At 43.2% G+C, this 16,272-nt stretch overlaps 1 protein-coding gene across 1 annotated transcript in view; it reads right to left on the bottom strand.

The window, feature by feature from the left end:
• Positions 1 to 2,260: 2,260 nt before the first annotated feature.
• The window catches only part of CMTM4 (CKLF like MARVEL transmembrane domain containing 4), a 35,818-nt gene continuing 21,806 nt past the window's right edge, over positions 2,261 to 16,272 (bottom strand). The window contains exons 3-4 of the mRNA XM_021534723.3: positions 11,418 to 11,516; positions 2,261 to 10,573 (exon numbers count right to left, since the gene is read on the bottom strand). Coding sequence (XP_021390398.2) covers positions 10,400 to 10,573; positions 11,418 to 11,516 — 273 coding nt within the window. The 3' untranslated portion in view covers positions 2,261 to 10,399. The remainder of the gene's footprint in view (positions 10,574 to 11,417; positions 11,517 to 16,272) is intronic.

The raw sequence follows: 16,272 nt of genomic DNA on the forward strand, positions 1-16,272 counted from the left end.
TTCCTCAAGTCTTCAATTTCCATCTGACAGAGTCACTTCCAGGATGCCAGGGAAGAGCAGAGCATCTCAGTGCTCTCAGTGCTGTGGTGGTGGAGAACAGCCTGGTGTGCTGGAAAGCAGAACAGACCTGGGTGCTCTGCTCAGCAAGCCCCTGGTTCCACTCACTGTCCTTCTGCTAAGGATGTTCACTGGGCACAGTTCTGATCAGAAATAATAACATTGAATGGCTTCACTCCAGATTTGCACCAGGATACAAACTGCCTTCCAGGGGCAAATGCCACATGTGCAGCACGTGCACAGCAGCCCCAGCTGGCATCCTTTAATCCTCAGAGAGGATGCATCAGGGAGGCAGAAGAAATTTAGGTAAACACTGAGAATGTGAATTTTGTTACAAGATGCTTGAGACACCTTTTTGCATGGAGTATTAGCTTAAAAGTCAGGATCTTTAAAAAGTCAGGAATAAATAAACAGGAGTGCATCACAATCCACACTGTGACACAGATACCCACCATAGGACTTTGCTGGAAGAATTCAGTGTTTCGTGTTTTGTAAAGCTTCCAGGCCAGAAAGTAAAACAATGATACCCAGAAAATTTAAGTGTGGTTTTGTCTGGGACTTTGAGGAAGGAGGAGTTTGGGTGGAGAATTTTGGTTTGTGATTGTTAGGGTTTTTTTGTGGTTTGTTTTTTTTTTTTTTTTTTTTTTTTTGTTTTTTTTTTGTTTTTTTTTTTTTTTTTTTTTTTTTTTTTTTGTTAGTTGGATTTATTTTTGGTTTTTTTTTTTTTTTATTGCTATTGCTTTTGTGGGGTTTTGTTGATTGTTTGGTTTTGGTTATTTTTTAAAAATGTCAATTTTTAAATCCATTTCCATGAAGAGGAGAATGCTGATTGTAATGCTAATTTTCACCAGGAAATATTTGTCCTTTTCTTTTATGGATTTTGGCCACAGCCCATCACATTTTTTTAGCCTGATCCATGAATAAATTAATTACAGTTTTCCTGGGAGAACGAAGGAAGATCCACTATCTAAAAGTTAGACAAAATAATTTGTTTTTTTTTTTTTAATTTGACAGCTGATGAAGCTTCTCCTGGCCCAGGAGCACCACGGATACCAGCCTGGGTAATGCCACAGTGCTGCTGGACAGCCCCACACAGGCAAAATGAACTGGCCCCTTGAAAGAGCCTCTGGTTCCCTCAGGGAGTCCTGCCCTTGTGCCACCACCTGTGCCCCGCTCCCCACCCGCCCCTGGTCCTTCCCCGTGTTCTGAGCGCAGCATCCACATCCCCAAATCCCTTCACAGACTCACGCATCCCCCGTGCCTTTCCACAGTTCTCACCTGCGCTTCCACCTCGTGCCCAAAGCACCTGGAAACCAAAACCCCCCCAGCATCACTTGCAGCCCCAGCCCGTGAGGCAGTGGAGTATTCCCCCACTCCCTGGGGCATTTCAGCCCCAAAATCCCTTTCCAATCCCCCATGAGCAGCTGCAGCCCCCAGGACGGAGCACTGCAGCGCACGGCAGCGCCAGAAACGCTCCCAGAGCAATTCCACCAGCGGCTCGGGAGCAGCAGGGCGGTTCCACCTTCTCGCTGCTCACCGCCCTCTCCCCGCGGCTCTCCCGGGGTTTCCCTGTAGCTCCTGGCGCCGGGCGCGTCCCGGGCCAGCCGCGCTGGGGCTGAGGCCGGGCCGCGGCACGGCCCGAGCGCCTCGGGCAGCTCCGGCCGCCTCCGGGCGGCTTCGCCCCGAGCGGGGCCCGCTCCCTCCCACCACCGGGACCAGGCGGAGAACGGGGCGGGGAAAAGCGAGCAAACTCCTGTGGGGAGATAAAGGCGTTTTAATCGGGAAAACAAAACCTGCGCACACAAGCAAAGCAAAACAAGGAATTAATTCCCATGGGCAAGCAGGTGTTCAGCACCTCCAGGAGAGCCACAGCCCCTGAACAGTGACTTGGGAAGACAAACTCCATCACTCTAAACATGCCCCCTTCCTGCTTCTTCCTCCCTTCATATTCCAATGCCACAAGGCACGGGATAGCCCTGTGGTCAGCTGCGGTCATCTGTCCCGCTCTGTCCCCTCAGCCTCCCAGGCACCCCCAGCCCTACCCCAGCACGGCAGCACAAGGGCAGGAAAGGCTTTGGCTCTGGCGTGAGCTCAGCAATAACAAAAACATCTCTGAACTACTAACACATCCAACACAGCCCCACACCAGCCACTGGAAGAAAATTACCCCAGCCCAGGCCACGTTTACAGATGAAGACACTGCTTTAGTACTTTAATGTGTCCATTTATTAAACAGGAAGTCCTTCACAAATGATTCCGTACTATATTGATTGGGATAAGTGTTAGAAAACTACCATTTCTCCTACATACAAAAATACAGACTTTTAACACTATGAAGAATGATCAGAAGAGTACCGTGAAAACCCAGAGAGCTCAAATCTTCCAATAACAGAAAGAAAAGACAGACAACTAAATAAAAAAAATTACAAAAAGTATTGTGCCCATATACAAAAGACTGGAAATATGAAATGACATTTAAAACTGATAAATACACGATTTAAATTATGCTGCAACAGCATGGATTTTAAAACCAAGACTGCTTTGTATTGCAAGACTTTACAATTCTTCAGCTTGTGAGTTTTTGATTAGCACAGACACCAAAGAAAGAACAACTGAAAGATGGTTACTGGTGTAGAATGAAGCTACACAAGGAGGTTGTGTTTTCTTGTAGAGTACCTTGCCTTTGAGCTTGGTCAAGAATTCCGAGGACACCTTTCCCAGCCAGTTCCAGCTGTGGGCACACAGGAAGGTGCTCCCAGCTGGAAGCACCACCTTGGAGCAGCTGCTGCAGCTCCAGGCTCTGCAGAACAACGGGAACTGCTCCAGGGCTGTGACCCGTCTCCAGGGGAATGTGCTGCCTGCTGAACCCTGCAGTCCTGCAGCAGGATCTGGGGCTCAGGGGAGCCCTGGCCTGCAGCCCCTGGCTGAGGGGCACGGCCCAGGGCAGGACAGGAGCCGGGCGCTGCCCTCGCACCACTCAGAGATGCACCAAGGCTTCTCCAGGACAGAACACTGCAGGATCTACTCCAAAAGCAAAGTACCAAGGGTATTGCACAGCAGGCTTGTGCTCATGATAAAAGGAAAATTGCATCCCCTTTGCTAAGCCTGAATAGAATTCTAACCTGGTGTTTCCATAATACCTCTGAGCTGTTTGCAATTACAAACCTGTCAATACAGCACCTGCAACCCAGAGAGATAAGTCTTTTGGTCAGGCCTGGATGCTCCCTCCTCAGAAGCTGCAAATCATAAATTATGAGCTAGAATTGGAATGTTTGGATTAGGCTGCAGAGTCTGTCTAGAGGAGCCAGGGTCAGTCCTGAGGATACAGACAACCCACACTGAGCATCCCTCCACAAGGCCCAAGGAAGGGAACCTGGAGCACCAGGAATGTGCTCAGGGGGCAGAGCAAAGGACACACAACCTGTGATTCCCCAGGGTCAGATCCAGTGCACACAGGGAGAGAAGGCAGTGACCACAGCAGCCATAAACCTGGTGTTGGTGGGAACAAAGCACAACGAGGCCAGAGCTGCATTAGTGACTCACATTACAAAAATAGTGTTTACTGGATTCATAAATTTACATCTCTATTCCTGTCAATGACAAGTGTTAGTACCACACATGGAAGGCACCCTAGGTGAAGCAGTTTTTCCGTATTTGTTTACAATTCTGTGAAAAGACATACAGAGTGTCAACTTCCGAATCAAATTTGAGCATTATAATGAGAAATAAATACATACTTTACTATTTTATTGTGGGTTCCTGAACCCTTACAAACTTCAACATATACAAATAGTTTCAAAATGACACTAACACAAAAGAGAGTAAGTCTAGACAGATACAATGATTAGCTAAGTCATTTGTCCTATTATGTCATAAATGTTGTGTCTTAAGTATAGAAGTCATTTTAAAAAGCAATAAATTGGCCGAAATATATACTTCAAAATATTTTCTTACTCCAGGACTGTGATGCATGAGTTAAAGCTGGATGAGCTGTAGTGCTAAGACACTCTCCCCTCCACAAGATCCAACACTAGAAACCGGTAAACATTCAAGATTAAAGTAGAAACAGTAGAAAAATGAAGGTAGCAATTGTTGTAATAAAAGGGTGCTAGCCAGGACCACTTTAACCTGCAGACATCAAGATAGCTGGAACATCACTACAAATATTTAGACAACACTACTTTTGGGATTACAAGGGTACCAAAAGTGATAAATCAGCCTAGTTAAGAGAGGATGTTTTCTTTCAGACACATGAAGGTTTTAATTAAATAGGTCTACTGAGACATTTGTCCAAAGCAAAACAATACAATACCCTGAAATTTCCTGTGCTCTAGACAATAGCTTGTGACAGTCAGAAGAGGCAGATGCTCATGTTCCATTCTGTTACTCACATCCAGATGTTATTAAAATAGCTGCAGGGACCAGCCCCAATCAAAAATAAGAACACCCCCAGATACTCTGTAAAACAACCTGGCTATTGCTTTTTAAATGCTCCTATGTCCTAATTCTGAAGCCATGAAGAAAGTTCCCATATTCTTCCATAAATGCCAACTGACTTTTTAAAGTTTTACCCCATGAAGTCCATGGGATACAGATAAAACCTTCATAGTATACACGAAGCTCTATGTTATAAATATGTTAATCAAGGTAACTATGTATACTGTATATAAAATTAAATATCTTCTGTTTGCCAAGTATAATTTAAAAAGGAATATCTGTGGGTAGTTATAAAAAAATATTTATTAACCCATAGAGATTAAAAAGCAATTTCACTAACTAGTCCATCCAGCCCATATGAAAGAGCTGCACTGGGATTCTGGATAGGTTACTTTACCTAATCACATTCCTATGATAAATAGACAGCTTTCATTTCTGGGCATATATAAGAACATTTCTGAAAGCTGCATATGCCAAAAGAAAATTAGATTGTGTTGTGTACTCTAAATTAGGCTACCAGAAATCACAGTGTAAGCAGATTTTTTAAAAGGACTATTTTTAGCATACAAATGGTTAAATTATAGACAGATCTTTAAAATACAACACACAAAAAACCCCAAAACAAAACAAAAAAAACCCCTAAAAACCCAAAAACAACAACAACAAAAAAAAGAAAAAAACCAAAACACAGAAAAAAAACCCAAAAAACCCCAAGGGAACCCTTTCAGGTTGGACAGCAACACTATGACTTGGTCAAGCAGATCTATCAAGGTGGCCAAGTGGCTGACAGGGAAAATAACAGATCAGAAAAAACCTCTGAAATTTCATTCAGAGATTTCCTGACTATTTTTATAAATTCATTTTAACCAACTCCCTCTGTCAAAATAGAGAGAGGAACAGGGCATTTCTACAAAGTATTTTCACACATTCCGTGCATTTTTGTACTGATTTCAGGATTGTTTTAAAATGCTTTTGTTGCCATTAAAACTCAACACACAGGACAACTCTATCTGCATATCTGCACAGTAATTCTGAGCTTTGCTGTCCCTCCAGACAATGAGCAGTCCATTATTTTATGCTACAAACAAGCCAAGTGCCCGATTTTCAAAATGCCAGCCCTTGGCATTCCTCCTTCCCGTGGGACTGAGCAGGGACCAGCCTGGATCCCCTCTGGAAGCTGAGTCTGGACAACCCCAGCCCTTCACCCCTGAGATCCCCATGACTGCTGTGGCCACTCCACTGTGGCTTCTTACTGTTCATGTCTCACTTTGAAAGCTCTGGATTGTCAAGTGTCCTCACATCTCCAATTCCTTATCAGACTGCCTTTTTATTATCCTGAATGCCTACTGAAGATTTTTGGCTCCAGAGCTTTCAGGACAAGAACTGTTCTTCATGCTCCTCCATGGACAAAGCTGTTCAGTATCCCAGCTGAGCAGGAGAGAGGATGTTATTTCCTACAATATCTGAACTGCTATTAAGTTTGTTTTCATTTTTTAATTATGCCCTAAAATAATTTTTCTTATTTTAAATTTTTGGTGAATTTTTTTTCCTCACAAAAGAAAACAAGTAGAAATGATTACAACATGACACGAGACAAGAAAATAACAGATACAGAAAGAGGCCTAAGGAAGAGGGAGGAAGAAAGGATTGCATTAATAAAGCCACAGATTAGGTAAGCATTTTCTGTGCCTGCACACCCTCAAGGCAGCAGAGAGGTGACAAATACCAAATTCATTTAGGGCCCTTAAAGCTCATGGAATGCTGTCCCAGAAGAGCCCAGTGCAGCTCCTTGGAGCACTGGCTCTGCCCTGGTGGGAGGGACACTCAGCAACGGGCACAACAACCCACAGGGGAACACAGCTGCTGCCTCCTCTATCTGCAAGCAGCAATGAAATACAGAGAGCTGAAACAATGCCATGGGACCAGAGTGACAAAGAAACACCGGGGAGTGCTTGTCACACCAGGTGACAAAGCCAATGGAAGAGCAGCACACGCTGCTCCTTCAATGAAATCCCATGTAAAAGACACCTTCTAACTGGAAGATGAGGAGCTGCTGCCAGGGCACAGATCTTTGCTGATGCTGTGCTCCTGAACCCAGCGAGCAGCACAGACTGCAATCTCAGAGCTCTGGAGCCACTGCCTGTCCCTCAAAGGCACAGGGAGATCCCTCTCTACCCCTCCCAGGCTCCTGCCAGAAATCCCAGGGCAGCACCAGCCTCCCACAGTCCCACGGGAAAGAACACCCAGCCAGCCTCCTGAGCCATCGGGCAAGGGAAGAGCACCTCAGCTGCCATCAAGGGATGATGGACAAATTCTGGCACTGCACAGACCAACAAACAAGGCTTAGCAAAAATTAAATATTAAAGCACTTGATCCATTAGGCACGAACATTCCAAAGAAAGGAAAAGGTGGAGAGGAAGAAGGAGTTGGCTTTACTCAGACACGGGACTGAGTTCCGCTGTGGCTTCAGAGCTGCTGCTGGGGCCGTTTGCCCAGCTCAAGGACCTGGCCAGCCTCAGCTGAGGATGGCAAATGAGCAGGAGAGCCAAACAGGCTCTCAGCACTGAGCAGCAGCTTCCGTGCTGCTGCTCCAGGCAGAGCTCACTGTCTAACATCACCATTTGTGCACAGGCTGCAGAATTCAGTCATGGCTACACCCAGAAATACACACAGACTCCAGGTCCACGGGCTCTATTGGCCAAAGGGGACTCATCCAAACTGGTACTTGTTTCAAGCATCCTGCTCCTACCAAGTTCAACTGTTTGCTTTCATTTAGTTCTGTTTACAGTGGGGTTTGAGTCCCTTCATGGAGCTAAACAGCACTCTTAAGGGCTAAAAGAAATTATCCCTATGTGCTAGCAATTACGAGCAAGACTTAACTGGCTGAGAGAAGCAATTTAATGTCACTTAAAAAAAAAAAAATTAAACTTTCTACCCTCTTTTCTTCCTTAAGTTTTTTTGTCTCACTGCAGTTTAGATAACAATCTTTAAAAAAATACCTCTCCAATACACTGTGTAAAATTAACTCGGGGGAATGAGCCATGGATACATCAAATGATCTTAATATTTCAAATATAGTTGTCTCTCACAGCTACTTTATTTCCCTTCTTTATAATCCAAATAGTAAATAATGTCTCTGCAGAGCAGTAAGTGCTTAAAATTTTCTAGAAAGTATATACTATACAATACTAAAATCATCTTTGGTTCCAAAAATAAGGAAATTACACATTTACATTTGCTTTTGTTTCACAAAGTGACTCAAATAGTGTTTTTAAAATTACTATTTTCTTTTGGATTCTGCCCTGAGAGCTCTGCTAGGCTCAGGGCATGATGTGAGTAATGAATACTGGCGTTCCCAGCTGCAAGAATGGGAATGCTCCTGCAGCAGCCCCAGGGCCCCATGGAGGTGTGGCTGCCCCACTCTGCTCCTGTCATTGCAGCTCGATGGGGCTGGGACCTCATTCCACAGAAAAACCCCAAATTACCCTTTTTATAGGCCAGGAAAGGTGCAGGGGTTTGAGAGGTACCAAATCCATAAACCTAGAGAGGCACAGGAGCTCCCAGAGCTTTGTCCTGACCACGATGGGCTCAGGGAGCACAGGAGAGGATCTGGGAATGCTCCTTCAGCCCTGGCCAGTGACACGACACACTCCTGACAAAATCCCCTTGTGACACCATCCTGTTCCCTGATTTCAGATGGCAGCTCCACTCTAAAAGCATGGATCCTTTTTTTTTTTTTTTTTTTTTTTTTTGTTTTGCCTGGTTTGGGTTTGCTTGGGGTTTTTTACAATCTTTATCCAAATTGCTTTGATGGCAGTTTACAATTCCTGACTGGGTATGCTTGTGCTATTTTTAAATTAAAAGTCTTTTAATAATTGACATTGCAAACTCTGCCAGTCCTGGGCAGTGCTGGCAAACAGCAGGGCTGCCACAGCAGTTCTTGCAATAACAAACTGTAATTTCTTACCACACTGGCCAGGGAACTGCCATGTCCTGCTCAGGGAATGCACCCAGGTGAGGCAACCCTCTGTGAACCAAGAGCTGGTTCAATCTTCTTTTAAACTGGTGTTCCGTTTGGCACAACATTCCAATAAAGCACAATAAAATGTTACTGTAGGAACTGGTAAACCATCAATCACTAAGAAGATGCAAATTTTCCTTAACCTCATCAGTAACTGAATTTTAATCTCCATCTTAGCCACTGAGGTGAAATGCACTGTAGATGTCAATATGTTCAATACAAAATGAAAAGGCATCACTTTTGTCACTTTTTTTTCACTCATCAAAATAATTCTGTGCTGCTCAATTTGAATATTGCAGCATTAGGTTCACACTTTCACTGTTCCAGCTCCCTCCAGTATTATAAAAGCCCAGGCACTTCTCCTGATCTGCTGTTTGGTGTAACTTGTTTTTCCTGTTAAATACCTTCTCCACAACACACTGCCCGTTGTTCTTAAGGCTCTGGGTGCTGCACTCACCCTGGGCAGGGCAGCTCCAGCAGGACAAACTCAGGCAGACATGGCAAGCAGTGCCACTAATTGCACAGATTTTCATTTTCCTCACACCACAAAGGAGTTCAATTCTAGAGATCTCCTCCCACACACACTGTCTTCACACAGGCAGGCAAATGCCAGATAATGCACTACAGAGATAAAAACACCAAAGAAACAGAAAAATATCAAGAGACATCTTCCTAATAATATTGTGACATTATCTAGCCAATTACTGCTGAATTTGAGTTCTGAGTAGAGAAAATGTAATTTATTCACTGGAAGTACAAGGGGAAAAAAAAAAAAAAACTTCAGCTAAGTAAAAATATTTCTAAACAAATCAGTACAATCATTATTTTCCAATTAGCTAAATTCATTTTCCAAAGAAACTTAAGGGGAATAAATCTGCAGAAACACCCAGTTAAAATAAAAATCAGATTTACCTACTACCAATTAAGGTTTGATTTTAGAAAAAAACATCCTTCCAAAAAGAAATATTTACTTTGCATGAATCACAACATTGCAACCTGAGGAACACTTTAAAAGTACATAAATTTTTGCTAGCTCTTGCTTACCCTGAGCTTAGAGGGAAAGCAAGTTCTAGGCAAAAACTTCTAGAAATGTTGAACCTTTAAAAAAAAAGAAAAAGGAAAAGAAAAGAAAAAGAAAGCCATGGCTGGAATGTAAGTCTATAGGATGACAACCCCTTCATTCTCTACTGTGCCCCTTAAGCCCCTTTTCTCCACCCCATCTCCTAATCGTATTCATTTTCCCACTTTGGAATGAAAACTGGAATGTGTCCCACAGCCACCTCCGCCCGCTCAGCGCATCCCCGTGGCCAGCAGCTCCAGCCCAGGCCAGCCCAGTCCAGAGTGGCCGGGGCCCTTCCAGCAGCCAGGAGAGCGTGGCACGGGTCCCCAGCAGCTCTGCAGAGGCTCAGGGCAGGAGGACAGACAGACAGACAGTTTGGGATGAGTTATTGCTGAGTGCCTCTGGCTCCTTGGCACGTCTGGCTGCTCCATCTGCTCCCATGGGTGTCCCTCCTCCCTCAGCCAGCCAGGCAGGGCTGCTCTGTCTCTGGGGCAGCTGAAGGAACAGTGGATCTTCAGAGAGGGAAGGAAACTGCTGTGCAGTTAATCCAAAGCAAAGACAAGCTGCAGAACAGACATATATTATATATTCTGTGAGCTATATAATATATGCACATGTCTATGTGGAGGTCTTGAGGGGATCTTCCTTTGGAACCATCACCATTTTCTGCCTCCGTGACAGCAGCTTCTGGATCTCTGCACACGTGCAGGGCTGGGCATCCTGGCCACCCTTGGATCCACCTTCTCCTCCTTAAATAAAGCCAAAACCCTTATTCCATGAGGGAGCCAGTGCTGTTTTCCCTTTCAGTGCCACTGGGGTGGCTCTCAGGCGTCCAGGCGCTGGATCTCGGGCCGGTGCACCACCTCCCTGGACTCTGTCCGAGCACGGATGTAGTCGCTGCTCTGCCGGCTGCTCTGCTGCCTGCTGCTCAGCTGCCACTTCTTAACTGCCAAAAACGTGTTCACAGCATACACTGCCATTGCCAGGAAACCAAACACCTGCGAGGAGCACAAAGAGATGTCACAGACAAGTCGTGAAAACAAGAAAAGTAGTTTCACAGCAAAGTCCTCGGAATTTTCCCTTTCTACGTTATTTGCACTGACAAATCATCATAGCCTGGGAAATTATGTTTTTCTTCTCAATGAACTAGAGAATCTGGAAAAGTGGCTATGATCAATGATCCCAGAAAACAGACTTCTCTGACTACCAACATGACAATTAAACCCTGCAGTGCAGCCCAGTGTAAAGAACTCCCTTGTATAGAAACCTGCTCTTCATCCAGAAGCTCATTCATTCCTCTGGGTGCACACAAAAAGTGACAAGTCCAGAGCATCAGCCTCTATGCTTCTGCAGAACTCATGTGATTTTAGAAACCAGGTTAAAAAGTAAATAAACAAGAAAATAGTAAGAGGTCACCAACTCACACAAAAAGTAATTTGTTTGAACTGACTGTTGCAGATTTAAAACCCTGAAGTGCTACTACACTCACTCCAAAGAACAAAAAATCATCTGTACTGAGCAAGAACTACACAAATTATGTGTAAGCAGCTTCAATTTCTTACATTTTGGCTCTATCATTTCCATAGGCTTGCAACATAGAACACCAAAGAGAAAGGCAAGTTCAACTGTAAAGTTCTCTCTGCATGTGATTTTTCTGCTGTTCTTGCCTCACACTTTCAGACAAAGCTCCAAGGATGTTAGCATTCTTAAAATAAGAACTATTTTACAGCAAACTGCAAAAGTAGAAGTAAATTGTGATTGTAAAGGCAACAGGTGTATTCAATCAATAAGCAAAAGTTAATTTTAATACAAGGTAAGAGTCAAACAAGTTTAAATTCTTACCACAGCAGCAATTTCTGCTCCAGTTTTATGGTTTAAAACAGCCAGTACTACAGAGGCAATGGAAAAGAAGAAAGTGCTGAGTCCAGTGTTGACCAGATCCTAAAAAAATAAATTCAGCAGCATTACTAAATGGTGATTGTTTGCTTTATCAGAAGTGATGACACAGAAGGTCGGATCAAGAAGTGCAGCAACCCTTTGCCAGCTCCTCTGCAGCTGCCCAAGTGTCCCACGAAGGCAGAGGCTGTCCCACAGGAGCAGCAGGAGTGTGAGCTGCAGTCCCAGGGCTCACCCTGCTCCACCCTGCTCAGTGGTGCTGACCCAGTCTGGCCAGCTGAGCTGCAGAACCCCTGCTCCTCACAACCCAGCAGAGCTCCTGCCCTGCCCAGGCAGGAACTTCCCCACCCATGCCCTGAGGCCTGCATTGAAGAAAACTGCGTGTCCTGTGCCACTTCTGGGAGTAACAACTGCCATCAAGGTAAAAACAGAGCTTTTTATCTATTTACTACATAAGACTGATATTTCAAGCAGACATTTTAGAACATACATGCTCAGGGAAAACTGCTTTGCACCAAACAAAGGAAAACAACTTGCTACATACAGTTCCTGTCACTGGTGTTCAGATGGTGATGCTGCCATGCCTCACCTCAAACAGGGTCATTGACATGTCACTGGAACCAAAGGAAGAATTCTGAATGACAGGTATTTGCACAAAAATTATTACATCAATACAAGGCTATCCGATCAGACTCAAGGGAAAAATATTCAAGGGTGTAAATAACAGACGAAACAAAGTCTAGATTCATTCAGGACAAGGTGTTCAGTGTGTTATCATGACACCTTTCACATCTGATATGTATGGACTCTGCACTGTCTGCATGCTCCCACTGAACTGGGGAACACCATTCCCAAACCACAAAATTGCTGTGAATGAACAGGTGAGGTCAAGGTGGAGGGATCAAGAAAGGACAATTCAGCAGAAACATCAAATCAGTGAGAAGTGAGTACTACCACAGACAGAAGGGATTGGAAGAAGACCTTCAATTTGAGATTACTGTGTTACTTACAGGCTTGAGGTAAAGAAGAAAACCCAAAAAACCCACACAAAACCACAGTGAACATGACAACTCCCATCATATAAAAGCAATCACAATAATTAGAATTCAAGGACAATTTATTCTACTTGACTCTCTTCTGCCACATGTAGGGCAGGCTCACTTCCTGTTACAGCTCCTTCACTTTTTCCATTTTTTTAGAAATTATTTTACTTTTTCCCCAAAGTGCATCTTGTGAAGTGCAATGAGAAGTCAGGCTTAGAAGATTTAAGACACAACTCTAAACTTACTTCATTGGGTATGAATCTCACGGCTGTGCTCCAGTTACACAGCACAAGGGCTCTGGAGGGAACAGCACTGCCCAGGCAGCCCCAAAACATCTCTTTTCCCAGCCACAATTACAGAACGCTGCAGGAAGTAACTGCAGAATGGAGGGTTCTGGCACTGTGTTACTCACATAAAACAATATATTTTGAGGGAACTGACTCAGCAACAGCTGGTTATCAAAACTGAGTGTCCAGACTGCACGAGGCATCTCCGTGGCCTGAGCCTCATTTCAAACAGGGACTTTCCCAAGGAACTGGAGAGGTTCCCATGGCTCATGGCCACTTCCACACTCATATGCAGATGTCACGAGCCCAGTAAGACCCCAAACTCTAATCAAATAGTAAAGAAACAAAAGCAAACTGTGGGTCTCACAAATTCCTACCAATTTTTCACCTGCCTGTGTACAGAGATTTTTTTTTTCCCTGCTCAAGCTCCCTGAGATAGATGCTACCTGAGATGTAGGACATTAAAACAAATCCAAATTCTATTAACTAGCCATTGCAGTTTTAATTACATAACTTTTGCTTTGCAGAGATAAAATTTAAACTTTATATAAAGAGCAGCAGTAGAAAGTAAATGGCATTAACAGTTTCTCTAAGCGTGCCCCTCTGCAGCTCTGAGTTTACAGCTCTAACTGTGCTCCTGCAGTTGCCAACACAAGCTATGCTTCTCACCTGCACAAACCTTTTTCCCACTAGAGGGGAAGTCTCACTATACGTGCAACAGACCCAGCTTCAACACTTTCATCAAGTGTCCAAAAATTGGACAGTGTACAGAGAAGAACCATAGAAGTTATTGAAAGGAGGAGGAGATTTCTCACTGTATATGAATCAAATAACCTAAACTGCTTTAAATATTAAAAAGATTGAGCTGTGTACACAAAGACTGCAGTGTTCAAACAGTTAAAAACACTGGATGTTTTAAAAGCTTAATATCAGAAAGCCAACAAAACAAAATCAACAACTGCCAAGTCAAGGCAGAAGTCATATTCAAAATGAAACGAATTTTAATTGTAGGAGACCTAACCATCAGAACTAACAGCCAAACATGTATTTAATATTTCACCCTTTCACTTCATATAATCCAGGTTATGCTTTTTCAGACACACACATATTTTGTACTTCCTTAGCACCACACTTAAAGACTACATGGATGGCACATGATGGTCTATGATTTATGGGGTCAGATATGCTCATTAATTAATCCTGCTGGCCTCTGAGGTTTAGAATCTGTCACCCTGGGGACCTTTCCAAAGGGGCATCATATAAGCAAGAGGGCCAGGCCTGCCCACAACACATTTATCAACAAGCTCCATGTTACAAAAGGACCTGAAGGCTTCTTTCAAGCTGCAAAATATGAAATCCTGCTGAAATTGCTGATGCCCTTTCTAATGGACTTTGATATAAGTACATCAGCAACTTGTCATCATCACTGGCATTTTATTGTAGTTTACTTTTTACAAATAATATCAAATTCCACACAGATAATTCAACAATTTAATCTAAAGAAGTGATTCTATCTTGAGGCTTCAATTTATTCATCTCTGAACTCCACTTCCCCCATTTAAGATAAACCTTTCTAATGCAATTAACAACTGATTCACATTCATATAATAAGGCTGTTTTTTGAAAAAGCTAAAATGAAAATGATTTTATACCCCCAGAACAGACTTTGGAGCTTAAGGAGCAATGACAGCAGAAACACTGTCATATATACATGTAATGGTAACATCACAGATGCAAATAGCAGTGGAGGTTCTTAATCCAAAATGTGAGAGCTACTGCTTAGAGCAAAAAGATAAGAAAACAAAAAATACACAATAGTTTTGGGTAAAGCAAAAGGAAAAATAAAAGAAAATAAACTACAGCAAGAAGCAGAGGACACTCCCTAAAATACTGCAAGTTTTTTCCACATAAGAGAAAATGAATAATCGTGACAATAAGAAGAATAAACTAATTGAAAAAATATGATCTGCTTCAAATCTGTCCATTATGGAGCTCGAGTTCTTGCTATATTTATAGACAAAGTAAAACCACATCACAGAGGTAGAAAAATTTCCGCTGAAATTACAGCAACCTCATCAGACAAAGTATGCTGTGCCATAAAATACTATACAGAGATGCCATCCAGAACAGAATCACATCTTTGAGTTGAATCAAACCCACTCCAGGCTGCTGCTGCTTCCTTTCTCCTTTCCAAAATGATTTCAAATGAACAAATGACTTCTGGTCACTTGCAAGGTTATTTGCAAGTGATTCTGTTCAGTGCCCAGTGGTCCTGCCAGTCCAACAGAGAGCATCCAAGGCCATGGATTTACTCTCTGTCCCACTCAGGGGGAGGACAAGGCAGAGGAGATGCTGTAACTCACGGATGAACATGGGCTTATGCCAAGATAAATATTTTATGCTAGAAGAGGGCGATGCTTCTGTTCTGAGGATTCTGCTGTGAAGGTGGGAAGCCCCATTCCATGATTCTGTAACCATCCCACACTCTTGTTTTTAAGGGTCCAGGCAGGTATAGCTCATGGATTAATGAGGATGGAAAAGCTGAACTGGTGCTACAAATGAGAGCTCTGTTAACAGACCTGGCAAGAGCCACCAAGTCACTGCTGAAATCTCCCACGCTGCTGCTCAACATTTCAGGCTGGGCCATCACCAGGAGCTGCCTCTGACGCTCAGAGGCTCCAGTAGCATCTACAGGTCTTTATCCACAGCTCCCCACAGCTTCACACAAGCTTTAAGGAATCATTCAATAAGAATTCCTGCCCTGCCTCTTTATCCTGTACATCATCCTGCACAAGTGACCGGTACTCTTTAAAAGGCAGGCAGTGCCATATTGCAGTTGGAACTCATGTAAACAGAGATATGACATTTAAACTGGTGCCTACTCTTGCAATTTGCTTTCTGAAATCCAAAAGTTTACATCTTGATGGAGACTGAAGTGGCTAAACTAATGTATTCTGGAAGCACATTTCAACAGCCTGACTTTCCTACAAAAGGTGACAGAAGTCAGTGGCCTGCTGGTGTCTGATTTATCTTCCACAGAAGACAGAGCTCAAAGTAACCAGGTTTGCTGGTTTGTTTGTCAGGGGAAGGGAGGGGGAGTGTGGTTATTAATATTTTTTCAGTATTATTTTAATTTTTTTTGTATAATGACCTTAATTTTTCCTCCAATCAGTACTTTATTTGCAAGGTTTGGGAACATCATCCCTTGCTTGTATATGAAGTTATCAAGTTGAAGGTTACAAACATACCAGTCAGTCCTCTAAACCAAGCACCTCTGGTCAAACTCCCAGAACTTTGCTCTGTTATTAAACACTGTTTGAGTATTTTGCATTACAAATTAAAATGGAAACATCAAGCAAAAATAAGTGCTAGGTAGAAAAAACTAAATTAACCCTTTGAGCATTAATTGCCATCTCTTTTTTCCCCTAATATATTTAAGAGTTACCTAGGTAAACACAAGATACACATAAG

The sequence above is a fragment of the Lonchura striata genome, chromosome 13 (assembly GCF_046129695.1).
Source record: "Lonchura striata isolate bLonStr1 chromosome 13, bLonStr1.mat, whole genome shotgun sequence".
Classification (NCBI taxonomy): Eukaryota; Metazoa; Chordata; class Aves; order Passeriformes; family Estrildidae; genus Lonchura; species Lonchura striata.